At 41.7% G+C, this 28,000-nt stretch overlaps 2 protein-coding genes across 17 annotated transcripts in view; both read right to left on the reverse strand.

Annotated features, from left to right (window-relative positions):
* Positions 1–684: 684 nt before the first annotated feature.
* Positions 685–7,816, reverse strand: CCDC17 (coiled-coil domain containing 17). Of its 7 annotated transcripts, XM_019749433.3 has the most exons (13): positions 4,397–7,816; positions 4,242–4,316; positions 3,906–4,128; positions 3,648–3,810; positions 3,320–3,403; positions 3,113–3,231; positions 2,727–2,843; positions 2,343–2,491; positions 2,170–2,261; positions 1,804–2,007; positions 1,440–1,650; positions 1,264–1,374; positions 685–975 (listed from the first exon to the last, which is right to left on the reverse strand). In XM_019749433.3, exons 1-13 carry the CDS (start codon positions 4,568–4,570, stop codon positions 865–867), a joined length of 1,833 nt encoding a protein of 610 aa, XP_019604992.3. In that variant the 5' UTR covers positions 4,571–7,816; the 3' UTR covers positions 685–864. The 7 variants fall into 7 exon arrangements, 5 of the variants coding, with proteins under 5 accessions (XP_019604992.3, XP_074190742.2, XP_019604990.3 ...); XM_074334641.2 differs by lacking the exon at positions 2,727–2,843; XM_019749431.3 differs by having other exon boundaries at positions 3,113–3,498.
* Positions 7,817–7,972: 156 nt separating this feature from the next.
* GPBP1L1 (GC-rich promoter binding protein 1 like 1) overlaps positions 7,973–28,000 on the reverse strand; it is a 54,282-nt gene continuing 34,254 nt past the window's right edge. For all 10 annotated transcript variants that reach the window (XM_074334644.2, XM_074334646.2, XM_019749365.3 and 7 more), the window contains 7 exons: positions 21,439–21,511; positions 19,995–20,185; positions 12,255–12,395; positions 11,630–11,788; positions 10,966–11,090; positions 9,962–10,064; positions 7,973–8,847 (listed from right to left, as the gene is read on the reverse strand). In XM_074334644.2, coding sequence (XP_074190745.1) covers positions 8,695–8,847; positions 9,962–10,064; positions 10,966–11,090; positions 11,630–11,788; positions 12,255–12,395; positions 19,995–20,185; positions 21,439–21,511 — 945 coding nt within the window. In that variant the 3' untranslated portion in view covers positions 7,973–8,694. The remainder of the gene's footprint in view (positions 8,848–9,961; positions 10,065–10,965; positions 11,091–11,629; positions 11,789–12,254; positions 12,396–19,994; positions 20,186–21,438; positions 21,512–28,000) is intronic.

A 28,000-nucleotide genomic window follows, 5' to 3' on the forward strand; every position in this document is an offset into this window, starting at 1 on the left:
GGCAACGTGACCACTTGGGACAAACTGTAGTTTAGAATCTGCTGTTTGAACATCCAATGTCAGGCAGAGGGGAGCTCTGCTTAACCCCAAGTCAGCCCCATTTTTCAGAGTTTATATGTTCTCTAGATAAGAGAAAATGGTTGGGGAGTTTTTCTGGGCTGGTTACAGTAATTTAGAGCTGTAGACGCGCTGTGAACGTTTTTCCTGAAGATGCCCTTGTAAGTTCTGAGGGGGATGGTGTCAGTAAGTCATGACATACTTTGCTCTCAGGCCTTTGACCTTGGGTTGACAGGGGCCTGGGGCAAGATTTCATGTGACCCCCACCCCCACCCCAACCCCTCCTTGGGAGGAACGTTGGTTTGGGGCCCTGCCCTCAAATCTAGGTATATAAGGCTACAGGAGCTTTTTGTTTATGGGGACCTTGAGGGCCTGGAAGGCATCCTGGAGGATGTCCTGAAAAAACTTGGAGTTGAAAGAAGTGTGGCAGTAAAACTGGCTTTAGCAAAAAACAGGTGGGAATGAGTTTATCAAGTTCTTTTAGCTGGAATTAAATAGTACCCCTCAGTCACCTTTCAAAGAACTTCCTATATGCCAGGTTATGATAACTGCAAATACCTGACGTACTCATTTAATCTTCACATCAATCTGTTCTACAAAAAGAAAACGTAAAGAAAGGCCAAGTAGTAACGATACGGTTGCTCCTCTATTTGCTTTTAGGCTCTTCCAGAACAGTAAAGCTGCAGGTCTGGGACTAGGCCTCAGTCTAGGCCCTAGTCTTGTACATAGTAAGCTATTCATACCCACATTCTCCTTGACTTAGAAAGCCAGTGGGGGTGGGTCAAAGCAGTGGTACGGGTCAAACCCTTATCTCCACCCTGGACTGTTGCCAAGGGGCTCTTCTGCAGGAGGTGGGGGATCAACAAAGCCAGCTATTGGGTCAAGGGAGCTGGCTTCCAGTGAAGATGACCTGGACACCTGTGCAACAGAGAAGGCAGATGTTTATCAAAAGGTTTACACAGGTTAACAGTACAGGTTCTGGAGTTGGACTACCTTAGAATGTCGACTTAACCAAGTCAGCCCCATTGTGCTCTGATTTCCTTATCTATTTACATAGTACTTACCTAACAGGATGTGTGAGGGTCATAGGAAAGTTAATCCACAGGAAGCATTTGGTAGTGGTTTGGCATATAGTGGGCAACAAAGGCTGGCTGTTAACCACAGCAGCCACACCTGTGCTGTCCCTAGCTATAGTTGAGTGCTCACCGGAGGTGGGTACTGGTACTCGTGGGCACTTGCTGGATTGATTTCTGCCCATGTCTGGAAATCTGCATCTCTCCCATTCACCATCCGTAAAAAGAGCTCAGCCTGACCTACCTGGGGAGAGTGAAATGGTACTGCATCTGTACCTTTGAGTAGACCAGTTCCCATCCTCTACTCACCTGGGGAATTCCATTCAGCTGCCCAGGGCTAAGGCTGGGGTCCAGAGGAAGGGTCCGAAGTGGGAGACGCCAGTGGCCACTTAGCACCCTCTGATTCTGGTCAAAAAGCACCAGTGAGGCCCAGGCCTTTGGCTGTGGTGCCCTAGCCCCTGCCAGCCCCTGCCAGGCGTACAGCTCACAGACCAAGGATACTGATGGTGAGGGTAGTAGTCTAAAACAGAAAGGTGTTAGAAGCCAGAACTGGCTGTACTCTGTAGAACTTGGCCCTCAGAGCCAGTGGCCCTGTATACAAATGAGAAGACTTAGAATGAAGGACAAGCCTCAATTGTGGCAAAGAGCACCAGTCATAAGCCCACCTACTGACCTGGGTATAGGTTGCCTGCTGGCAAGGATGGCACAGTTGCCCATGGGCCCAGGAGCTGGAGGTGGGGGCAAGCAAAGAGCTGGGGGCAACATTGTGGTCCCTCCTGTATCCTGTCCATCTTGGACCAAGCCAGTCATTAGTTGCACCCAAGTCCAAGAAGCCTCAAGGCCCCGCAGGAAGTCATAGAAAACGACCAGGCCAGCCCTGGGGGACACGGGTGTCAGTGCAGCTATACACATACAGTCCTCATCCCCACCCCCCAGGCCCTCAGCCAGTTCCCCAAACCCTAGCTGGACCTTGTGGGTCTCCCTAACCAGCAGTGGTGGCCAAGTCACAAAGGATATCAAAGGAGGGTCAAGGCCTCACCCAGGGTCGTAGGGTGCAGGACCCAGAACGTTGATTGTGGGCAGGAGGAAGTGAGGACCCAGGCCCTGGTTTCTAGTCTTGGCTCCAGGAAGCTGTGGTTGTAGAGAAGAGTTGAATCTTCCAGGAAGCCTCCTAGGTGCCTATGCTCCCCGACCCATCCCCAGGGTCCTCACAGCCTTTTCTGTGCCACCCAAGAATGGGATGCCTGTGGAGTGTGGAAGCGGAGGCAGCGGCGGTGCCACTGGTGGTGGGAAGTGTGGAGGATCTTCCCTCCTTCCCAGGCGAGGGCTGGGATTGGCCACAAGTCGCGGGTGTCCGGGCCCTAGGTGCAGAGAAAGAGTGAGTGCCCCTGAGCACGAGCAGGACTCAGCAAGTGTCAGGGCTGAGATACCCCTGTCCGATAGCCGCGCACACGCACGGACACCTGAAGTTGCGCGTGGACAAAGACGGACTGGGCACAAACACTCGTCTCATTCCCCATGCATTGTCCCTCTAAGCCCGGCCTGCTGGGTGGTGGGGGTCGGGCTAGGCAGGGTGGGACTGGGGTGCTCACTGACCCCAGGGCGCCTGGCCTGCACCACTCTGCATCTGCAAAGCCAGGATTTCTGCCTCCAGGCGCCGGTTTTCGGCCTCCACTACTAGAAGCTCCCCCAACGTGGAACCTGTGGATCTTCCTGCGATGAACAAGTCTGACCTGTCACTTTTGACTGGTGACCAGCCGGTCCGGCTCTGAGCAGCTCTCCAGCCTTAGGGACTCAATACAAGGCTGGACTTGTCATTTAACATTCTAGCCACTGCCGCAAAGACCACCCAAGTTTTCTACCATGGGTTTTTGCTTAGGTGGTTCTCATGCCAAACATGCCCTCCCTCACCGCCCTTTTCTCCTCCCCGGACTAAGGCCACTGCTTCCGAAATGCCCTCCTCGCTGGCCCCTCCTGTTCACCCCTGCGGGTCCGCGACCTCCGAAGTTCCAGAGCTGATGCCTCCACTTGTAACTTCCATATCTGGCCTAGAACGCCGGGGTCCCGGCCCCCACCTCGAATGTAGGCCTCATGCAGGGCCCTAGGGAGTAGGGGACAAGAAGGCAGCAGTGTCTTTCCAGGACTGATCAGCGCTTCGCCCATGCCAGTCCCCGGACCCCACACCTCACCCGATCTCGGCAGCCAGAGTCCCCGGGTTGGCCTGCAGCGCCGGACCACAGAGTTCTGCCCCTCGCAAGGAGTTCGGCCGGGTCCTGGATTGGAGAATGACCGGCGCGGAGACGCTGTCCCAGACCCGGGCCTCCTGCCGACCCTCCTCTTCCGGAACTCACGCGCGGCCTTCGGGTTGCTTAGGGACAAGGCTTCAGCGTCCCGCCCCTCCCCGGCTTCGACTCCACAGGCCCCGCCCAGCCGCGCCAGGCCGCGCCCCACCAGACCCCGGCCCCGCCCTTTGGGCTACAGCGCGGCGCTCTGGGATTTTGCGCTTGGTGTGCTTACCCTGCCCCTGGCTGTAGCTGCTGAAAGCACGTTTGTAACACCTCTAGAATCCCCCTTGTTCGCCCGGCCTCTGACCGGAGTTCTCGAAGCTCCCGCTCCAGGCCTAACAGGCGTGATAAACCGGCCCGGGTCCCGGACAAACCTTGAAGGTGCCGGTTCAGTTCTGAGGAAGGGATTGAGTGAGAATGGGTACGAGCAACTTCAAGCCAAGGGGCGAGGTACGGGGTGGGTCCCTAGTATCCCCCACCTTTCCCTCACCCTCGCCGCGTAGCTCCAGGGCACGGCTCTGTGCCTCGGTCTCTGCCATGCGCCTTGCGTGAGTCCGGTGCAGCGTCCGCAGCCGCTCGCCGGGGCTCCCAGCAGCCTCAGAGGTGAGGCCCTGAGTCGGAGCCTCTGAACGCCTCCAGGGCCCCTCTAACCCCTTGGGAACCTCTGTTATCCGCGCTTGCATTTCCAGCAGGTACAGCCGCAGCCGCTGCACCTGGATATAATAATAGTAACCCGCGATCTCCCTGTAGGGGTTCTCTGACCCATGGATGAGCGGTAGACTTGGGGAGCATGCTGTTTCGAACCCGTGGGTAAAGCCGGGTGTACCTCCTCTGTTAGCCTCCGTAGAGCCGATTTGCTGGCCTCCTGGTCTGCGAGGAGCTGGTGTTCTTGTGGCAAAACCTAGGGACAGGGTGAGGAGAGGAATCCTGAGGGGCAGAGTCGCTTGAAAGCCCACCCATGGCCATGGAGGAGGCCCTTACCATGGGGCTTTGTGGTGCAGTGGCTTTTGAGGGCTGTGCTCCAAGTGTCACCTCCTGGGCCACACGGCCAATGCAGAAGCGCTGCGTATGGGTGGCCAACAGGGACCAGGACCGGAAAACCATGTCACAGGATCCACAGGGCAGGAGTGCTGGCTCCCCAGAGTGGGAGGCCATGGGATGGATCGACAGCAGCCAAGACTTGGATACGACAGGACAGAGCAGGAGAGAGAGGAGGATGAAGCAAAGCCAGAGGCAGAGAGGCAAGTCCAGGTTTATTGGGTCTACAATATCGTTTGTTTGGGGGAGGAGCCTTAACTCCCTGGGCAGCAACTACAGGCCTGGGCAGGTCTGGAGAATGGGTGGGGAAGGGCTGGTCATCTTTGAGAGGAAACCCTGGCTTGATAAAAATGTGTCTTCTCCACCTATTGTATGTGCATGAGCACGTCTCTAACACTACACTTGTTTTTCTGCCTCCAAGACTAGCTAGGCCTGTATCACATACTCTTTATCACTGGGCATTTTAGCCTCTGGCAAGAAAGTGTCATCTTGTTCACTCTTGTTTTGCCCAAATGGATGTCATTCTCCATTCCTGGAACACCTGGGAGAGGAAGCAGTCTGCACTTATGTGCAAGGAAAACATCCTTTTTCTTCTCTTTGCAAAAAGCGTGTTTCCATTTGGTCCAGGGCATGAGAGAGGGCTCCAGAGCGTGGTTGAAAGGCTGCCTAGTGGTTGCAGGGAGAGGTTCAGGCAGAAACCCAACACCAGGGGTGTGCAGAGGGGCTCCTCAAAGGCCTCTGGGCTCCAGAGGATCCTAGTCGTGCTTGAGGGTGAACCTTTTGAAAAGATACTTGCTTAGCCCAGCCTGGGGGCCAGGCGGCCTGCAGGTGGTCGCTCATCTTCTTGAAAAATTCCACCCCCTCATCTAGGAAGTGGATCTCTAGGAATTCTGAAAGATGGGTATGTGTGGGTAGAACTCAGGGCATGCAGATCTAAAAGGGCCTGGGTCAGGTTCTTCTCCATGACCGTGGCTGCTTCCATGGCACCCTGAGTTTTACTCCACTCATCTTGGAAAGGCTTCTGCACATCCTGAAGAGGGCGTGGCCACAGCACTTATTTTGCATCTTTAAACCCCCTGGGCTTCTCCTCAGCAAACTTGAGAAGTAGCCTTTTCCCTCCAGTCATATCTTGGATCAAAATAGAAGCCCAGAGAGAAGTAGGTCTAAGAGGCCCACAGATGTTGACCAGGTAGTTGACAGTGGCCTCCATCTTGGAATAATGGACAAATCTGGGAGCTCATTGTTGCTCCAGAGTTAAGCTCAAAAAACGGTGTTGGCTGAGGATCCCTGAGATAGTTCTGAAGGTTGCGACTAGAAAAGAGATTGGAGGGTGGTCGGAGGCTGGAAGGGGTGTCCATGGCAAACACTGTTGGAGCAAGAGACAGACCTGCTGAACCACCAAGTACATTCTCATGTCATCCCCCTTTTCTGAAAGCTTTTCCTTGCAGTGGACTTACTTCTCTGGAAGCAACCACAGCTTCTTCATGACCAAATCCCACCAAAGCTAGTGGTCTCTTCCTAACTTCCATTCCCAATTCCTGTTTTTCTGGCTGTAGAAAGAGGATTATCAGCACAAGATATGAAAGTTCTGAGAGAAAATGATGAGTCTGTAAGGTGAGGGAATCAAATACAGAAAGGTAGCTTTTCATTTGAGACCAGTCAGGGGCCAAGCAGGCCCTTTCCTGCTGGCCAAATCGCCTGCCACCTCCCCAGATATATGTATACATCAGAAGCAGGAGCTCTGAGCTAGCTAGCCCCATGTTTCTAAACAAGACCCCTTTTCTAAACAAGACAGGGATTTCCAGTTGTCCACCCCCCCACCATGGAAGGTCAAAGTATGACCAGCAGCAGCAGGTTGCAAAGTGTTTCAAAATATGTGATCTCAGTCCAGCTTAATTCCAAATGGTAAAAGGGGTACAGTTTTAGAAATTTGTTCTGAGAAAACTAGTAAATGGCAAAGCCCACGGCCAAACAGGCAGGATTACCTCTATTTCAACCTTCTCATTTCCAGTTTAGTACTTTTACAACAGTTCATTTTATAATACAGTCATGAGCCATTTAACAACGGGGATCTGTTCTGAGAAATGCCTTGTTAGGTGATTTCGTCATTGTGTGAACATCAGAGAATTTACGCATGTAGCTGGTACAGCCTACTGCACAGCTGGATTGGATGGCACAGGCTACTCCTCCTAGGCTACAAGCCTATACGGTACGTCACTGTGTAAAACCACACGAGATTAAATCAAGCACAATAGAAAATGGTAAAATCAAGACTGGGTAAGCATAAGATGTGAGGCTGCTGCCAGCATAACATGGCATACTGTTTTACAGAAAATTTTTATAAGTAGAAAGAATACATTCTAAAATAATAAATACATAAACTAGCAACATTTATTACCAAGTAGTATGGCGGATGTTTGTTGACACAAGCGTCACCACAAACACGTGAATAATGCATTGTGCTGTGACCTTATGATGGCTGTGTCACTAGGTGATTAAGAATGTTTCAGCTCCATTGTTAATGGGACCACTGTCGTATTATGTGGTCTGTTGTTGACGGGAATGTCATTATGTGGCACATGACTGTATTTCATTGATTCTAAGATGCATATTTAAAAACTTTTTAACATTGAAATCAAGAGTGTCAATTTAACTGGCACAAGTTTCTATTAGTACATAAAATGTCTTATATATATATATATTCAATGAGGTTATAGTTCTTACTGCTCTCTCTCAACCATTGCCACAGCTTGCACATGCACTGCGTGTTCCATCAGCAGGAGAGACTATAATACAGGGTGGCACATAGGGTTGCTGCCTTCCTAACTTTTAGAATCTAGCAAATGTCATTCTGGTCTCTCTACCCCTTCTGGAGCCCACATTTCAAGTTAGTTGTCTTTCTAACATGAAAGCAGGCCACTCCTCTGCTTGTCTCCCATTAGAGTATGCTATTGGACCTCTACAGCCACTCGGGACATTGTAGGGACAGCCAAAGAGTGCCAGTGTTAGTAAATATGTTGTTTAACTTACCCTCTGCTTGTCCATCAGATCTTGGCCTAAGGTTTCATTTTTAACATATAACTATTTATTCTCTTTCCTACTGGACCAGGCACTACTTGCATCCCAAGAGCCTTGCCCAATGACTGAGACACACAAAGCCTGGGAAGTATTTGTTGAAAGAAAAAATCTGCCTCTTCCACTGGTCATCAGCCAGCATTGGCTCAAAGCCTTTCCTCTCATGTTCTTTTTTAGCAGGCAAATTGAGGCACAGACCTTCCTTAAAATACGTACATTGGTGAATACATGGCAGTGAAAAACAGTTTCAGGAAGGAAACTTGGGTTTCTAATTTTATTACTAGTGATTTATTGCACAGTTTTCTGCATCAAAAAAAAAAAAAATCTGCTAAAAGGAGAAATGTATGTTTGAATTCAGATTTCCCTCAGACTGCTAAAAGTAGTTCCCCTAAAAAAAATTCATTCATCTAATTTTAAAGAAAATATACTTCTTACACAAGACAATCCAAACTGATGCAAAATATTTATTCCAAGTTAGTTATTTTATGCAGTAGTTTCCCCCTTAAGACTTCTGATAACCACATCTTTTAAATCTGTAAATAATGTTATCAAAATAATCTTAATCTTTGAAATCTCACAAAAATTTATATTTTACAATCCACCCTGAATATCAAGGCTGCAAGAATAACACAACATTTCCTATATCCAAATATTTTACAGTTGTACCCAAAAAGGAAAAAAGAAACAAGAAACCCACATATGCTTGGTTAAGGGCTAACGTTACCCGAGCAGCCAAAAATAAAATAAAATATCCAAATTATTAGCATTAATTTAATACAATTATAACTTCAATAGTCACTTTGTCATTGACAATGATTGCTTGAGCACAGGGGTGAGTGCCCCAAGGGCTGGTGGAAGCTGCTGCTGCAGACCAGTGTCTCCTCCTCTCTGCACTGCCAGCTCCCACCTGTGCATCGCCCCATATATACTGTGTGTCTGTATTTTAAGAATCTTTCCCACCACACAAATTTCTGTGTGAAGCAGGTAACAGGGAAGAACAACAACAAAAGCTAAACAAGCCAATCGCTCTCTCTTTGGGATATGATTATTTCCCTTGTGCACGAAATATTCAACATAAGAAAAGGAAAAGAACAATTTCTTTTGTACACTTCCTAAGCACACAAGCTGAGTTTATGGGTCAGATTTAGTTGTGACCATTTATAGGACTACTTCCAGGCATCATCATCTGATGTTTCACTGCTACTGGTTTCTGTGTCTGAGTCCTCAAACTCTGCTTTACAAGTGCTTCTCCAAGGGGAGAACAGGCTGGAACTGCGGCTCTGCAAGAAGCCATTCTTCCCAAAGCCATTTCTTCTCAGCTGTGGTAAGCATGGGAAAGAAAGAAAAAACAAAACAAAACATCAATAACTAGACTGGCTCAGGGGACCTAGGAAAGGCCAGGCCTGAATTCAATTCTAAGCAGAATATAGAGGGAGGCCCTTCTAAGAGATCAAAGATTTCTTATAGCAGTGCTTATCACACCTTAATATGCAAATGAATAATCTAAGGATCTGTATAAAATGCAGACTGAGATTCAGAATCCGGAGCAGGGTCTGAGATTCCTTATTTCTACAAGTTCTCAAGAGATGACAATGATGGGGAAACAGTTCTGAGCAGTAAAGTCTGTGTCAGCCTATATTTTCCCTGTATAGGACTTAACACAATTGTTATCTATGCTTTACATATATACCACCAGAACATAAGACCCGTAGGTTTGTAGACCCCATTGGTCTTGTTCACTGCTGCAAACCCTAAGGTCTGGCAGTATTTTACTCAGAGAAAGTATCCAAGCATTTCATTTGTTGAATAAATTCAAACTTGGCTTTGTGGCTCTGGTTAGAGTACCAGGGGAAACCCACAGGGCTAGAAGCAAAGGAGGGTGAGCCTGCTTCCCTAGGGACTAAGGAATCAGCCCGTAACTTTGGAACACAGCCTATGGTTCTGATAAGGAGTTAAAGCTTCCAGGATGAAAGAACATGCTACCTTCTGAAATATGCTAACTACCGATCTGGTTCTGGTACCCAGCATTCGAGATCCCTATTGCCTAGGCAGAGTGAGATGCTCTTCTGCATTTCTACTATGGCACCTTTATACAGTGGTACCTCAGTTTTCAAACACAATCCGTTCCGAAAGACCGTTCGAGTTCTGAAACATTCGAAAACAGCCGACAGCTAGGCCTTAGGATGTTGCACTCAGTGGAAGCCGCGTGACATGTTCAACCTCCGAGGCGAGTTCGAAAACTGAAGCATTTACTTCAGGTTTACGGCGTTCGTAAACCGAAATGTTCGTCAATGGAGACGTTCGAAAACCAAGGTACTACTGTACTTTCTTTTTCAAGGTCCTTCTCTCACACTAAACCGGGCTTCCTAAGGGCAACGACGGCCTTCATTCTCCTAGTCATTAACTGGTCTCCAGGAAAAGTTTCCGACATACCTGCTCTGTCTTCATATGGAACTCTCTGAGCTCATCCTCTGTGAGGGGAAGGCAATTCTCATCATTTTCAGGATACTCCTGCCATCCCATTGCTTTCAATAACCTGGAGGAGGCAGGTCAGGCAAAGAAAACATGACACCTTTAAGCATAAATGGGAAGCCCACAACTTTCCACAGAAAACTTTCCTGCCCACTTGGATGTTACAGAAGAAACTTAGGTTCTTCTCTCCCCAGTGGGATAAGGTTTAATTATTGTTACGTAGGTGCTTATAATTAAATGTGGGATCTCCACAGTTGCTCTTTTTAGAGCATAAGAGCTATAGAAGAGACAGTAAGTAGAAGCAGCAGAAAATGAGACAGCATAAAGAGACAAACTGCAAGGGCCCTGTCCTGTAGACAAAACAGGGACCCTTTTTTCTCATGAGCAAATTAGCAAATTTCCATATGTACTGAAGTTGTCTTTCAATTTTATGGCATTATGGTCTCCTGCGTAACTGTGATCTTACTGACCCTTAAAGTTCCTCTGGATAGAAACCTCCTTTCAAGAAGTTACTATCACACTTGGCAGGTCTCATGTGCCATCCAGTTGCCCAGACAGCTGGCTGCTCTGTGTTCAAGGCCCTCATTTAACAACACATTTAAATGAGACATGGGGATCTCATGCTTTTCAAAGACCCTTAAAGGGGTCTATGGTAACTGCTAAGTTGGGCCAAGAGGGTCCAAGGGGACAGCACAACAGTCGCAGGAAACAGGTTGCCCTCTGCCCTCCAACTGGAGTCATAAACTTAGTCTGAAACTAAACTACACAAAAACCTTAGAGGATTGTGAAAAAGTTAGTTGAGTCTATAAAGGAATGACCACTGAGAAACAGACCAATCTGGGACATAGAGAGTAAATTGTGCTGGTGGACACTTCCCTCTGTGTGCTGGACCCAATCTGAGATGTTTTCTTAAGTATGGTCAAGCTTCTTGCAGGCCACACACAGCATGCCTGATTCTCACTTACCTGTGCTCTGCTTCCAGAGAGTGCGAGAGAACCCCTCCTTCCTCCTCTATAGGGAGAGGAAGACCATTCTGATGACAGCCTTCCTCTCCATTTTCCTTTGGTTCAGGTGTGCTGTTGTCCTCCAACTGCAATAAGGAAAAGAAGGACACACTTGATGTAACAATCCTTTGTAGCAAGGTAAGAAATCTATAAGGTCAAGGAGCCAGAACCCAGGGAAGTGCTTTCCAGATGACAACCACAACTTACAGTTTTCGCCATTTAAAAACGAGGCCTTGGTCACCTGGCTAAGATATCCAGAGGATACCAACCGGTCATCATCTTAAGGTTATGTCAACTGTGGCAGAAGCAACTAGATACCCATTTTCTTATATTGCAACAAAATATAATCCTCACTGACAAAAGCTTCTGTAATTAACCAACTCCTTACTGCACTGACCAATTCAAGACTTAAGCAGTGCTGCTCTGTCTAAAGACACTGAATCCCAAGCCAAGTATTATTAAAATAAGCCCTAATTTGAATTCTGTTGAACAAGGATTAAACTCACTCTAACTTCTCTGTACATTTTAAAAATTAGCCACATTTTTCTCCTTTAAGGAAGGAAAAAAGCACACATACAACGTAGGAAAACACCTATGTCGCCCCAGAAAACTCCCATGCTCTTACGTCCTCCAGCTTGTCACAGTCTCTGTTCTCCGCAAAGTCTCCATTCCGGTCATCCTTCAGAGTCTTCAGAAACTCACTCTTCCGGTCGGCAGTTCGGCGGGTCAACTTGGTCAGACGAGAGGAGCTGATCTCAATTGGAGGAGTGGTGCTAGAGGGACTCTGGACAAATACCACAAATAGGTTGCTCCTGACAGCAAAGATCCAGAACTGGGATTCTCTGGATCACTTCCACATGGTACTGATTTCCAGAATCTGGTAGCCTATTTATTACTCTGTCTTTTACCAAAAATAAACTATCCTTTTCATTTAAACAGGGTTCAGCTTTGTTGAGTTTTTATAGTTAAGACTGGATGGCTTGTATAGCACCTCTTTGATTTTTCTACAGATGCCAGCATAATGCCAGTCTAATACAGGCTGACCCTAGTCTACCACAGAGCATCTACCCCACCCAGTTACTGCCCATCTTTGCATGCTAATGGGAATCACCAGTATAGAAATTACATTGAACTAAGCATAGCTACAAATGGAGTTAGAGCCATACATGTCACACTGTACATACATGTACATCTCAGTAAATGGGAAATGGCCACTTTAGAAAACGCTGCTCGGCTTTATCCTTACTCACCTCTTTGGGAGAGCTTAAAACTGCGCCACCAGCTAGTGCTACTGGTTTGGTAACAGAGATTGGACTGGTAAAAGCAGACTCCCGGCTAGAGGAAAGGGATCCTGATTTGTGTTCCATTCTGTTAGCTTTCCATACACTGGGCTACAACGGGAAGAAAGAACAAATCAGTCGGAACAAACAAGGAGAGACAGAAACTTAGCCTGTAAGATCATAAGGCAAAGAGTAAAACATTACGTGGGAACATGAGTTTCCAGAGCTTACCTGTCTCAACATGTTTGGGAGGTATGCAACCTCTTTTTGAGGTTACGCAGTTGAAGGAAAAAGAAAAAGGCAGATGGGAACCAGAAGAGTCATGGGATATTAATAGGTATTTCTCAAAAAGAGAGCTCAATTCAGTAAGCCTGGGAGACACTAGGGTGAATACAGTTCAACAGATTTCTTTACTGTGCCATTTCTCAAAGCATTTAACTGTACATATGAATTTGAAAAGCAGATATAATATGTAGCATTTTCCAAACCTATTTGACCCCCAATGTTTTCTTTTATGGTGTGTTTGTTAACCTCTGATGTAATCCTGATACCCTCCAAAAAAAAAAAGAAAAAAAAAAAGGCACGTCAGAAAAATGATGTTTTCCAGAAACTTCAATGGCAGGAGGCTAGTTCCAGGCCAGGGTGGGCAATGTAAATGGCTGGAGAACCTTGGTTTAGTCCAGGGGCCCTGTTTCTGCTCAGTCTTGTAGGGTCTGGGTCCATTCTGTCTCTTTGGACCTGACCTCAAATACTTTTATTTTTTTTCTGAGTCAATCATACTGTCTGAGGAGAATCGGGAAGATCAAGCTTGTCAATGGGATAACACTGAAACAAGTGAAAATTACCTTTTTTCCAGAATGAAACAATTAAAACCGAGAGACTTTCAGGACAAAGGAAGGGTCTAAGTGGAAAAAATTTCTTTCTTGGTATTAATGAAGATGCTGTAGGAAGGGAATTTAACTGATCATCTACCATGTTCTAAATGCTCATCATATGATTTTAATTCTTAACCCAATCAGGTATAATAATTACTGTCAACTTTTTACAGAGAATGACACCAAGGTTAAGAAAGTTATGTAATTGGTCCAAGGTAACTCGACTAGTAGTATGTGACACTGTTTTTTCACAATGACTCTAAAAAGAACATGCAAGCAGATGAGTCAATGACCCAACTGGAGATTAATTTTTTTCTTGCACTGATGAAAATCTAAAGATAAAGATGGCTGCTTATGTCACACTAAGTATCAAAGATGATAGTTCCTCAGTAGCTTCGCCAGAGTGGTGGAGGGTCTATCTCCAGATGCCTTGTCTTTCTTTTGCCATTGCCACAGCAGGGCACAGAAACACTTGGGTTTCTGCCACAGTAGTATGAAAGGTTTACAGATAGTGTAAAGATATCATGCAACAGGATATCAACGTCTCTGCCCAACTTGACTCTAAGTTATCTTAATTTTCAGTAAACACTATGTTATATAGTTGGCTGCTCACCGGAGAAAACCATGATACCTCACAGCCCCTTTTGTTAGAGAAATTATATGTAGAAATACACTAAAGTGAACCATATACCAACCATTTTCAAAATGTCCTTTCCTTTCCTCCAACTCCAAATCAACCCCCACCCTCCATTTCAAATGATCTTGCCTTCTCCTACTGGACTGAAAAGTCCAAACTTTCCCCAATTCTCCTTTGCACCTCAAGTTCCTTTGATAGCTTCCTCTTCTTTCTACCATTCTACATCTGTTCATTTACTTTCCTTTGAGAGTTTATCAATTATTTCTCCCTTGTATCTTTAATCTCCTTCTCTGTAGTAAGTTCTTCCATTTTATTTACAAACATGCTAAGCCACCTTATCGAAGTGAGGGGAAAAAAATCAAACAGATTTATTTTCCCTTATACTATCATCCTTTTATTGCCAAACTTTTCTGGGTAAGTCATTATCTGTTGTCTTTCACTTGCTCATTATTACTTCCTATTTAATTTCCTGCAATACTCACTTCTATCCCCATTTTAATAAAACACTTCTTTCAATAAATCTTGTTCTTAAATTCCACTCAAAGGCCAGTTCTTCAAAATCTCTTTTTAGAGAATGAGAGGTTGCTTGTTCATTATCCATCTTTTTGGAACCTGTCCCTCTTTCCTTTCTCTATTCCCTGATGCTTCACTCTTCTCATGTGAATTCCTTTTGGTCTTTTCAGTGGATGCAGACATTGTCCAAGGTTCTAGCTTCAGTGCTCTCCTCCTGTAACCTGTTCCTATGTGAACTTCATTAGAATATCTAGTTATTTGTGACTTTTGTTTAAATTGTAAAATCATGTCAATAATATGTAAGATTGTATCTCTACCCCTAACCTTTCTCCTGAGCTTTTATAAAGACCTCCATGATATGGCTCTAGTCTTACTTCCCCTCATCACTTCCCAACTACCAGCCATATTTAACCATTTGTCTTCTCCCAAACATACCATGTTTTGCCTCTTTTTTTGGCGGGTGGTAACAATAGTTCCTCTGCCTGGAATGCTTCACCTACTTGCTCCTGAACAAACTCCTACTGTTTTTAAATTACCATTTACTGATTACTTAGCAGTGCTAGTACTATATACCAAGTATTTTTATTTTTTATTTTATTTTCCCCCCTTCTTCCACCTCCCCCCCCCACTCTGGTTTAAGCTGGTTTCTCAGTCTAGTTGTGTAGGACACAGCTCCCTGGCCCATGCTGGTATTATGAGCCTTGTGCTCCCCCCGGCAGTCAGTTGCCAGTCAGCTACTCACTGCTCACAGCAGCTCATGGCAGCTCACGCCAGCTGTAGCTGCTCATGCTGGCCACTGGCCGCTCATGGCAGCACATAGCAGTGCTCAGCAGCCCACAGCAGCTCATGCTAACCTCCAGCTGCTCACGGCAGCCTGGCTCCAGGGAGAGCCATTGTTCACAATCTTAGCTATAGAGGGCGCAGCTCACTGGCCCATGTGGGAATCGAACCAGCGACCTTGGCGTTAGGAGCACAGCGTTTCAACCACCTGAGCCCACTGGGCCAGCCCTTGTATTTTTTTTTTTTTTTTAATTAAATTTATTGCGGTGACAATTGTCAGTAAAATTACATAGATTTCAGGTGTACAATTCTGCATCACATGTATTTTTCTTTAAGGTAACAGGTTTAACAAAATTAAATAACTTGCTCCAAATCACAACACAGAAAGTAACTCTAAAAGCTAAATTCTCAACTTTCTCCTTTTTATCCTTCAAGATGGGAAGCATTCAGGGGCAGTGGAAAGAGCTCTGATTTGAAGTCAGACAAAAACCTGGTTTAAGAGTGCTGACTCCATCACTTTATTAGCTATGTAACCTCATTACATAATTTTCTACCTATTAGGATTAAGGGAGTAAACGTTATACGTAAAAGGCCTAATGAATGCCTTGGAACATAGTAAGACGTCAACAAATGCCAGTTCTCTTTTCTTTGCCACTTCAAAACGCAGTTCAAATATGACCACATATGTAAAGACTCTGAGGAACCTGTCCAGGCAAAGGAGCAGTTATTGTTATATCTGTCTCTCCCCTAGACAACAAATTATTTGAGATTATTTTGTGCCTCTAGTGGCACACAGCTTTCAGTACACACATACTCAATGTTTAATAATTGATTGTTGAACATCTGGAGAAAATGAATGAATGGATAAGCCCACATCTGCCTACTAATCACCTCACTTCTTCCTTCCTCTAAAATCTTACATTCAAAGTACCCAGAACCACTCTCATCAACTTTTCCTGAAACTGATCTTTCTTTAACTCCAGTGATATGTTTCCAGTTATTCCAGTTTCCCAAAGAATGCTCAGGGTCCTTTATTTTCTTCCTCTGTCTAATTTGCTTCCCATTATGTGACATCAGCACCTCCCTTCTCTGTCTACTTTCGCTTTTACTAGGGCAACAGCAGCAGTCTTTACATTCGTTTTCCTATTTTCAATCTATCCTTAGTCCCACACAACAGGGCTAAACCGATCTTAAGCTCCAGGACATGACTTTTATCCTTGCCACTTCTTCATCCCCCAAGATTTTAGAGATCCTTGCATTGTCTTACTCATTTTTATAGCCTTCTAGAGTCTCAAAGAATGCTTGTAGACATTTCAAATGAAGTAACATATGAAAACTCTTTAGGAATGGCATAAACATAAGTTGTGCTACCATGTTGATGGTAATAACTACCATTTATCAGAACTTACTATATTGTAGTTTTAAGTTCTTCATAAAACTTTCTCATTTATTCCTCAAAAAACCCTTAAAAAATGGGTACTATTACCTCCACTTTATAGATGATGAAAAAGAAACTTAGAACTTAAGAAACTTGCCCAAAGTCGTATCACAAAGAAGGTGCAAAGTGGAATTTGTCTACTCCAAATCCCTGCTATTAATTTCTATGCTACATTGTTTCTTTCTTTATAGTAGTTGTTGTCTTGACTTGAATTCATTCTTTCCCTTCTACATCAGAGGAACCAGTGTCCTAAATTCTTTTAAAAATAATCCCACTTGTCAGTTTTATTCCTGCTAATTTCTTCTTGGACCATGATCCTTTAATGACCTCTTTCAAGTATATTTCAAGTTACCCCCCTGGAGATTCTTCCTAAAATTTTCTTCATCCTTACATGTAACTTCACCACCACCCATTATTCTATTTCCTTTTACTGTCAGGTCTCAAAGGTGCCACTATCTCCACTTACTTCCAGAATCCCCTGAAATCTTGTTTCAGCCATATACTACTCTCCTAAAACCTCAACTCAAAGATTACCAAAAACTTTCCAACTGCTAAGGTCAGAAACCCTTTTTTCAATTATTTCCCTCAACCTGTTATCAAGCAATCGATAAGTGTTGACAACCCTGGCTACTATCTTCAACTCATGCATCCAGATTTCTTTGATATACCATTTTTTCTATGTCTGAAGTACAATTTCTCAGTATAACATTGATTGTCATTTTCCTAATATTTATGAAATATTAAATATTTCCAAAGTCTTATTTTCCCCATTCTTTACTCTTCTTTCCTCTTCCCTCAGAGATCTTATCTACCCTGAAAGCTTCATTATCACTAGGATAATGACCCCTAGTCCTGATATTTCTCCAGTGCTATCAGGAGTAATGAAAATGATTCAGTTGTGTTCCCTCAAATATGCCTACTGTTTTCTGGTTTCAGAACTTTATTACCTCTTCTTTTAGAACTTTATCTACCTCTTCTCATGATTTGCAATACTCTCCAGGCTCTTTTCTGCCTATCCAAATCTGGACCTTCCTCCAAAGATCAGTTAAATTATAGTTTTTCAGTAAAATTTTCCTTGACGGTCATAGTCTGAAATGATCTTGCTGCTCTGAACTATGTAAATAAATTGTGTTTAATTAATTTAATTACTCCAAATTTGTTTAGAACTTGTTATTAGGATCTGTCATTATTTTATTTCATACACAATCACAATACCTTTTATATCATTTTATCTTATCATCCCATTTAGACTTTCAGCTCATGGAGGGCCATGACCAATGCTATACTTCTTTGTATTGCTCATAAGCACCACAGTGCTTCCACATAGTGAATTCTAAATACTTGTTTCCTTACAGTGGCTGCAGTTCATTCAAGCAATTATTATGTGTTTTTGTGGGTGCTAGGGATACAAATATGAAAAGGGTCTGAAACCTGCCAAATTAAGAAATAGACACAATAAAGTATTACAAATATTGTGAGAAGAAACAGAGTGGTATTCAATCTTTAGATGTACGTTACAGAAAAAGAGGAGAGGATGACATGAACTTGAAAAATGAGTAATTTCCCACGTAAGAGAAAGAAGAGGCAGTACAATGTAAAAGATGAATTGGGCTTGGGTTCTAAAGACTTATATATACCACTGCTAAGGAGTTTGGACACTGTATTATAAGATCACGGGTTGGCTAGCCATAGGCCAAAACTGTCTTGAGGCCTGTAATGGCCTGTAAGCTAATGATTTTTACATTTTTACAGGGTTGTTTAAGGAAAAAAAAAATGTAACAAAGACCTATGTCATATGTGACCAGCAAATCCTAAAAATATCTATTATCTGGTCCTTTACAAAAAATGTTTACTAATCTCTTCTATATAAATGGTTTGGAACTATTGAAGGGATTTAGGAAAGGATGTAATATAAGGATGATCATTCTGGCAGTTCTGTGGAAGATGAATATAAAGAGATGAGGAAATACGAGGTATGATCAAGCAATACAGTGAATGTCTAAATTTTAAAAAAGTTTATTATAGTGAAAGACACATTGCCATTAATCCTCTTCAAAATAATCCCCCCTTGCTCTGAACACACTTATCCCATCGTTCTTGCCACTTTCTCAAGCAGTTCTGGAAGTCGTCTTTTGTGAGCGTGTTTAGTTGCTCTGACGTGGCTGCCATGATGTCCTGAATCGACTCAAAACGTTTCCCTTTCATGCTCATTTTGACTTGGGAAAGAGACAGAAGTCGCACAGTGCCAGATCTGGTGAATAAGGTAGATGAGGACACAACGTTTTTATTTGACAGATACGGCCATACCAGAAATGGTATGTGATACGGAGCCTTTCCGTTGTGATCACAAAATACGGTGAATGCAGCTGCTGAGTGCCATCTAACGGAAAGGCAGCGATCTTCAATAAAGGAAGCGGCACGTGGAAACTTAGTAACAGTGTGTAACAAGTTTCAATTGTTTGGTACAATCAGGTGTGAACTACAGTTGAGAGAAGGTGAGTTTTAGAGTGTGCTGTAAATCATCCTCCATCATGACAATGCTCTCTGTCACATATCGCTTCTGGTATAGGGCAATTTCTGTCAAATAAAAACATTACGCTGTGTCCTCATCCACCTTATTCACCGGATCTGGAACCATGCGACTTATGGCTCTTCCACAAAGTCAAAATGATTCAGGACATCAAGGCAGCCACAGCAGCGCAACTAAAGACACTCACAGAAGAGGACTTCCAGAACTGCTTCAGAAAGTGGCAAGAACAATGGGGTAAGTGTGTTTGAAACGAGGGAGAGTATTCTGAGAGGGATTAATGGCAATGTGTCTTTTACGATGATACATTTTTAAAATTTAAACATTCACCGTATTGTTTGATCATACCTCATAGAAAGGTATACAATAGTAAAGGTGAGATGACAAGGGCATAGACATTATAGAAGGAATAACTAACAAGGACTTTATAATTTCTTGGTAGAGGGAGTAAGAGGAAAGAAGCAGTTATGATATTCAGCTAAGTGATCATATGGATTTATTGCTATTACCGTGTTTCCTCCAAAATAAGACCGAGCCGGACAATCAGCCCTAACGTGTCTTTTAGAGCAAAAATTAATATAAAACCTGGTCTTATTTTACTGTAATATAAGACCGGGTCTTATATTAATTTTTGCTCCAAAAGATGCATTAGAGCTGATTGTCCGGCTAGGTCTTATTTTTGGGGAAACACGGGAGTGGAAACGGCAAATCAGAAAAAGCAGGTTTTTATGAGTGAAGCTAATGAATGAAGAGGGCTACTAAAAATCAAGTTGGTAGCAGTAGAGAGTTTGGAGACAGAGTATAGTACTATACATATAACAAGTACTGAATGAACATCTGGTAAATGACTCAACAGGAAAATATAAATTTACTTATTTTTTTTCTGATTTATCCCTAAACCTCTGTTGTACAAGGTTCTTACACTGGTATCAAATCATACCTTGGAAGGAGGTGGTGCAGGCTTAGGAACCAGGTTCTTATAGACACTTGGAACCATGTTTGACGATTTGTTCCCATTTGCATGGTGAGATCCTGGTGAGGTGAATGCAGCAGAGAAGGCAGCAGGATCTTCTTTGGAAACTTTTTTGATGACTAGCATTTTGGAGGGTTGCTTGGCACCAGGTGGGTTTTCTGTGAAATACAACAGTGGAGAGACAAAAGAATGTCAAACCTATTGGTTAACAGGAAGTATAGTTTACAAGAAGGCCTCACTTGCAACAAAGAGCTGACAGTTGAGACTGAGGGACCATTTCCTGGTGTGCACTTAACAGATACTCTCAAAAGCGACACTATTTGGGAACGTAGGAAAAAAGGCAGCATCGTAAGCACTTGATTTTAAATTCATAAATCAACCAGAAAGCCCAAAGATGTTAGTAGTCTTTCAGGGGCGTAACATGTCTAGCGTATGGTGTGATCACTCAGGCACAGACCAAACAACAATACTATATTTAAGGGTGACAGCTCCTGTCAGCATGGGAATGGAGATGAGGAAATTTGGGGAAAAGTCTGCAATGGGACATTCTGATGAGACAAACTGGAGCAAAGCTATATTATCATTAACAAGGGGGAAATGACAAGCAATCACCCTTAATCCTATAACTCAAGACCCAAACCCAGTATTTAGATATGCTAAAGCCTCCCCAATAGATGCCTGGCTATCTGAACATGTCTACTGTAGAGACTAGGAGAGTCCAATTTATAAATGCCAAAGACCCCAATGCTACAGATCAGGTTTGGTTTAAAATACACTGATTTGCCTATTAATTTTTTTATAAGGCTTGTTATCCCCAACACATATATAAATATGTGTGTTTATATATTTTCTCCTTGCCCTATACAACAGCATCAACAAGCATCATTTATAACTGTCCCCTCCACAACACCCCAAAACTCAGCAACTGAAACCTGGTTGAACAAAATGGTTTACAGGATGTGGTATTACATAAGTCTTTCAAACACTTTAGAAGAATATTTAGTAATATGAAAGAATGCTTAGAATACATAGTTATATATGCCTACCAAATATTTGGGAGACAATTATAATACAAAATTCAACTTAATTATTATAAGCAAATTAGCAACGTTAATAAAAAATTACTTCTTATAAGCTTTATGTTATTCTCCCTTTGCTTAAAAACCTGCTTTCAAATTTAGGGCTCTACAAGCTCTCAAAAATGTTTCTATTCTGACTCCATTATTATTATATTTCAATATTATTTGAGGGGGCAGAGTAAGAGTTAATAGGTGTTAGTTACCATGTACAAATGGATGAGATGAGAAATGAGATAAAGAAACAAACAAAAAAGAGAGATAAAGAATTTTTGCTCCTCTCCCTGCTAAGACAAATTTAAAGTTGTGCCTTTAAAATGGCAAAATCTACCTACCCCACACTCCAGAAGGGGTCCCAATAGGTCTGCATGGCTGATTCTGTTTGCCAGCTTCTGGATTCAAAGAAGGCTAGGAAAAAAGGGATATTAATGGTTGATACAGAAAGCTAATCATTTTGGCACTTTCTGTAAAGTAGCCATTACCATGGAACCTATCAAATAATTGTATCAGCAGCACTTACTTAATGCTGTATTCAGAATTAACAAACAGATAGAAGATGCTGAAATGCAAAATCAATAGGTCTTATATTAATCTTAGGCTCTTTTGGGTTTCATTTCCTTGAAAAAGAGGATTAAAATTTAAAACGAAAATAAAAAGACCAATGTGCAAGTTCTCATTTCCTATAGGATATGTATGCCAAATAAGGAGGCAAAGAAAGCTGAATGATTAAGAATGTGAATCATTTTTTTTCAGATTTAAGGACAATCTGGTCAGTCAAATGTATAGTATTCATATAGCACTTCAAAGATTACTTTAGGACAGAGGCAAACCAAGTGCCAGGGACTGTGCTAGAAATACAAAGGCAATTAAACCAATTAAGAAGAGCCCTTGTCCCCACAAGTTTACAAACTTGTAGACAAATATGTATAACAAAAGGTTACAGGGGCTATGATAAATATTCACATTAGGGAAGAAGTACTAAGGAACAGTCAATTTCACTTGAAAGAAAAGTGATATTAGAAAAGGTTTCATTAGAGGTGATGACTAAGAGTCAGTCCTTAAAGATGAATTCCAAAACTGGAACATGGGTGATTCCAAGAACAGAATGTTCAATGAACACTAAGATAGAAAAGCATGAAAAAGAACAGACTATTCAGCGATCTGCAAATAATTCAACATGATAGTACTAAGGAAGGAGGGGACTTTTCTGTGGGGAGAGAGATGTCTGGCAAAGCAGGTGAGAAGAGGATTGTGAAGTATTTTTTAGGGAGATTGACTTTTATTCTGTAGGTTACAGGGATCGATCTTTCATGCAGAGTTTACATGATCCAATCGTTAGTTTAAAACAGTCTGGCAGCAGCTTGAAGGATATATTTGAGGGGTTTAAACATTAACGAGGAGATATCAGAAGACCAATCCCACAGTCCAGGAGAGTAATGAAGGCAACAGGAGTAAAGGAAGATATGAGGATGGAGAAGGAAGAGCAATAGACTAGACTTACTAGTAATTAATTGTATAAGGGGTGGGAGAATGACATTGGTGTCCAAGCCCAAACTGTACAATTTAGTAACAGAGTAGGAAAAGGCTTTTCATCACAATTGACCATGGAACATTAAATAAACAGACAAAATATAGAGCCTTTGAATCAACATCCCCAGGAATGGGGCCCCAGCAGGTATGTCTTTTCAACCTGTGAGGTGAGAGCCACTACCATAGTACGAGCACAGATACAAATACCAACTCACTATATAAACAAACAAATCAGTGACAGAATATGAAGAATAGATTAATACACTCTTCTGGATGAAACAGTGTGGGAAGAATGAGTCCCCATGGATAAAACTATGTTTTCTTGTTTTGTTTTAATAAGCCTAGAGAAGATGTGAACAAAACCAACTCCATCTCTCTGTCCTGGATTTCATTTGATTTTTTAAATTTCATGATGTGACCTTTGACCAACCTCAATGTCCTTCGCAAGCACATTAAAGACTTCTAGTCTGTTCCTTAAAATGAAGCCATAAATATTTTTGTTAGTAACAGCTGGAATGGCATGACAACTGAGATAAATATAAAAATGGTGATAGTATTGATTATAAACAAACATCTATCACAAGACCACCAGGAGGCATGGCCCCGGCACTACTGCATTCTTTGTCCCTTTGTCTTGTCAATCATTGGTATCCCACTTATACTGTTAAAAAAGTACAGTAACAGGAGCCTGTAGTGGAGAATAATCTGCGCAGAATTGCTGGGTCTTCTGTTCCGCTCCAACCCAAACTTCCTGTAAGCAAATTATCCTGTAATGAATTGTTATATTCTATGGAGTTGCCTGCTTCATTTGTCAGTCTTAAGATACCTTCTCTTTACAGTGGCCATTTACATATTTGCTCCACCGTCAGGACACCTGTGTTCTTAGTCACATTCTATCTAGGCTTTTCAGAAATATTGCCCCTATTTATGTGACAGCTTCGATCTTGCCACTGATTAAAAAAAAAAAAAAAAAAAAAAAAAACCTGCATAAAAGAAATGGGCAAGTTCTTGTAATCACCAGTTTAAGCAACATAACATTACCAGCCAAACCAGAAACATTTTATAAGCCTCATTCAAACAAATAAAACCAAATACCCTTGCCCCCTTCTAAAAATAACCACCATCCTAACAGTGATCACCTCTTTGCTTTTACCACCCAAATGTGTATACCTCAAAACTATAGTTTTGTCTCCAAAAATATCTAACTCTCTTTATCTACAAAATTTATCTGTATAATTTTTGTACCTCTGTATTTCTTATAAATTGGTAGCTGGTTCTAGCTAACCCCTTTACATTTTGGCAAGGCAACTTCTTGCTGGTTTTGTTTTTCCTTTAGGAGACACATATATCTGGTTGTGCTTCTTTTTATGATGCTGGCAGGCACTGATGCTCATAGCCTAAAACTATTAACTCACATGAATACATGAATTGCAAAACAACAATCTTTTAATTCTATTCTATCATTTCCTTCTTTATTAGCTATTATACTTCTATAAAAAAGAACCTTCTTCTATATGGTGACTGAGTGGTACAATTCATATGGGAAAAAAATGCATGCTTGTTTCTAAGGTGATTTATCATTGTGAACTCACATATTTAATACTTGTGATTCAAACCCTTTTGGTTATTATCCTTAATTGATATATGAAATATCCTGTTTGGCCAGTAGGAACCTCTTCAGTTCGTCTTCTGAATCCTTTTGGTACAACACTAGTAGTCTTTACTTCTTTGCTAATTAGTATGACAAAATATTCCAAGCTTATCTTATAAATATCCTATGGCATTTCAAGACCACAATCTGGGCACTAGAGATGCTCACTGCTACGGGGTTGGTCATTGTTTTTAGGTCTTTCAGTGGAAAGAGCCTAGAAATATATATTTTTTCAAAGATTAGAATACTTCATGACTTCTTAACTGCTATTTTTAACTCAAATTGAGTACCTTGGGCTTTTACTGAACATCTCCACTTTATATCTGTAGTTCCTTTCTTCTACACCAAGAATCCTGATTTTCAAGGACACAAGGTATAAAATATCATATTCAATTGTTTTAGTCCATATTACGATTTTCTCAGAATATCAATATTACACCAATATTATTGTTTTGCACATGCTCTTCCAAGTCTCCCATTAACCATATATTTAATATTTACCACCATTCCTTTTGTTGCTATCTTTCTGGTTAGTTTGGTTGTCTGAAGCTTGTTGTCTAGTACTTTCCTCAGGAAAAGCCTTGGGAACAGTATTCTGTTTTTACACATTGATATTTGTGACCCTTATAACGGAAGTTTGACAGGGTATAAAATCGTTGCCTCACATCTTTTGAGTACTTAATTGTTACTCCATTGACTTGTTATATAGCTTTGTTGTCAAAGTGTTTCTGATTTTCTTTCTTTTATAAGTCACTTGGTCTTTATGTCTGGATGTCCAAAAAGTGTATTTTCACTTGAGTCTAGTATTTTATAAGACTACCTAGGTGTTGGCTATTCTCACTGTCCTTCAATTTGTAGCTACAAATCTCATTGTATTTCAGGAAATTATTCTTGAATTATACATTTTAGCCTTTAAGCTGTTTCTTTGTTTGGGGTCTTTTTGCGTGTGTGGTGGATTGGTAGGAATCCTCTATATTGGATCTTTTCCTGCCAAACTTCTGTATCATTCTGTCTCACTTCTGACTTTTAATCTATTTGTTTCTCCTTCACTTGAAAATTTTCCTGTCTTCTAATTCTTGAAAAACATTAGTGTTTATTCTCCTGTGTTCTCGTTTGTTCTTCCTTTTTCTGAAATCTTTTACTTCTTCTTCCCTGAGTTCTAGCACCTTGACATTTTCTGGTTTATGTTGTTCTGATTCCGTTTCTTAACAGTTAATTTCCATCTGTCTTGTGGAAATGGACAATGTCTTACAGAATGTCTTACAGGCGTACTTTGCATTGTCTGTAAGGATGTTATTCTGCTCCTTACTCTCTTGATCCTTATGTGCTGTTCATTTATATGCAATTAATTTTTGCGAATGTAGGTTGAGATATATTTTTTTTTAACTTTTATTTATTTTAAGTATGTTTTTCTAGGACCCACCAGTTCCAGGTCACGTGGTTGTTTCAATCTAGTTGTGGACGGTGCAGTCTCACACTGGCCCACTGTTTCAATCTAGTTGTGGAGGGTGCAGTCTCACACTGGCCCATGTGAGAATCGAACCGGCAACCTTGTGGTTAAGAGCACCACGCTCTAACCAACTGAGCTAACCAGCCGCTCCAAGATAGCTTTTCTAACGTCGTGCTTTAGAGCTCTCTGTTCTGCTGGTTTCATGGAGTGTTTCTATGATGTCCTGGCTGTTCCCCTACCCTACAGTCCCCCTTTTATCTGCACTTTCTCTTTCTTTTGTCTCTATTGTCTGTCTCTGTAGCTCCATCTGGATTCTATTTTCAATAGTTTTGTTCTTGGATTTTGTTCTAGAAGGGAATATTGGCTGGTTAGCATGAACAATGATAGAACCCTGTGGTAGTTATCAATTTATTGCCTCCTAATTCCAACGTCATCCTTTCTATCTGTGCTGTGTAAATGTTTCTGGGCACTTTAAAAATTTTCCTTTGTCAGCAGGCATGTTAATTTTCATCAGTAGAAGATAACAATGGAGAGACTTTCGCTTCTAGTTCCAATGTGCTTACTCAGCAGACTCCTGTGGCACCCAGTTCCTGCTAAGCCAGGTTCGGATGTCTTTTGTAGCAAAACCAAGTTTTAAAAACACAGTTTTTCCCCTCATCCACATCCAGTATCTGATTTAGGTTCACATGTTGCCTTTAGTTGTTCTCTTTAATCTGGAACATTTTTTCATGATCACATTTTTTAAAGAGTATAAGCTAGTTCTTTCATAGAATCTTTTCTAATTCTTTTGTAGAAACCTCAACTTGAGTTTGTATGATGTTTTCCCATGATCAAAGCTATGAACTTTTAGAAGGAATTCACAGACGTAATGTTGGATTTTCACATCAGGAGGCTTATGATATGTTTGTCACATGACTGGTGACGTTAATCTCCTTTCTAATAAAATAAAATTTACATATATGAAATGCTCCAATACTAAGTATGCCATCCCATGAGTTTTGAAAAATACTTACACCTTCCCAACCTCTATAAAGATAAAAAAATACTTCCTACAACCAGCAAGATCCCCCATGCTTTCCCCCAGTTAACCCCACTCCACACAAGCAGCCATTGTTCTGATTTTCTTTCCTACCTACATTATTGGCCTATTCTAGAATGTCATATAAATGAAATCATACAGTATGTACCTTTTGTGCAAGGCTTCACTGAGATTCATATCACTTTTTATTACTGAATAAAGTCCATTACATGATTATAGCACAATTTTTCTATTCTTATGTTAGTTGACATTTAAATTATTTCCAATTTTGGGCTATTATGAATAAAATTACAATAAATACACATACACTTTCATTTCTCTTGAGTAGATACCTACAAGTGGAAGTAATGGGCCATAGGGTAAGTTTATGTTTAGTTTTATAAGACACTGCCAGACTTTACTTTTCCCAAAATAGCTGTACTACTTCACACTCCTACTAACAACGTAAGAAGAGTTTTAAGTGCTCCAAAATGTCAACAAATTTAGTATTTTCAGACTTTTAAATTTAGCCATTCTGGTGGGTGTGTACGAGTTATCTCATAGTGGTCTTATATGAATTTTCAAATTTCCTTTATGACTAATGATACTTATCATTTTTTTCACTGGCCATTCATATATCTTCCTTTGTGAAGTGTCTGTTCAAATCTTGCTCATTTGAAAGAAAATTGAGTTGTCTTTTTTATTATTGAGTCATAGGAGTTATTCATATAATGGGTATAGGTTTCTTTTCAGATATATATATATATATATATATATATATATATATATATATTTTGCAAATATTTTCCCTGAGTCTGTGAGTTAAGTAGAAGTTTTAAGTTTTGATGAAGTCTGATTTATCAATGTTTTCCCCTTATGGTTATTGCTTTCTGTGTCCTAAGAAAACTTTTTCTATCGCCTAAGTCAGAAAGATATTCTCCTAAATTTTTTTCTAGAAGCTTTATAGGCCTTACATTTAGGTCTATAATTCATCTCAATTCATTTTTTTTGTATACTACTAGGTAGGAGTAGAGATGTTAGCTTAAAATGTGTATACATTGTGTTGGTACCCTCTGTATATAACTATATATATGTATGTATATATATATGTATGTATGTATACATATATATGTATATATATACATGTATAGTTCTTCCAGCACCATTTATTAAAAACACATTTCCTGCTCCACTGGTCTGATTTGGTACCTTTGTTGGAAATTTAATGACAATATAAATGTAGGTTTA

This window comes from Rhinolophus sinicus, chromosome 14 (genome assembly GCF_057876585.1).
Source record: "Rhinolophus sinicus isolate RSI-liver-muscle chromosome 14, RSI-T2T, whole genome shotgun sequence".
NCBI classification, from domain to species: domain Eukaryota; kingdom Metazoa; phylum Chordata; class Mammalia; order Chiroptera; family Rhinolophidae; genus Rhinolophus; species Rhinolophus sinicus.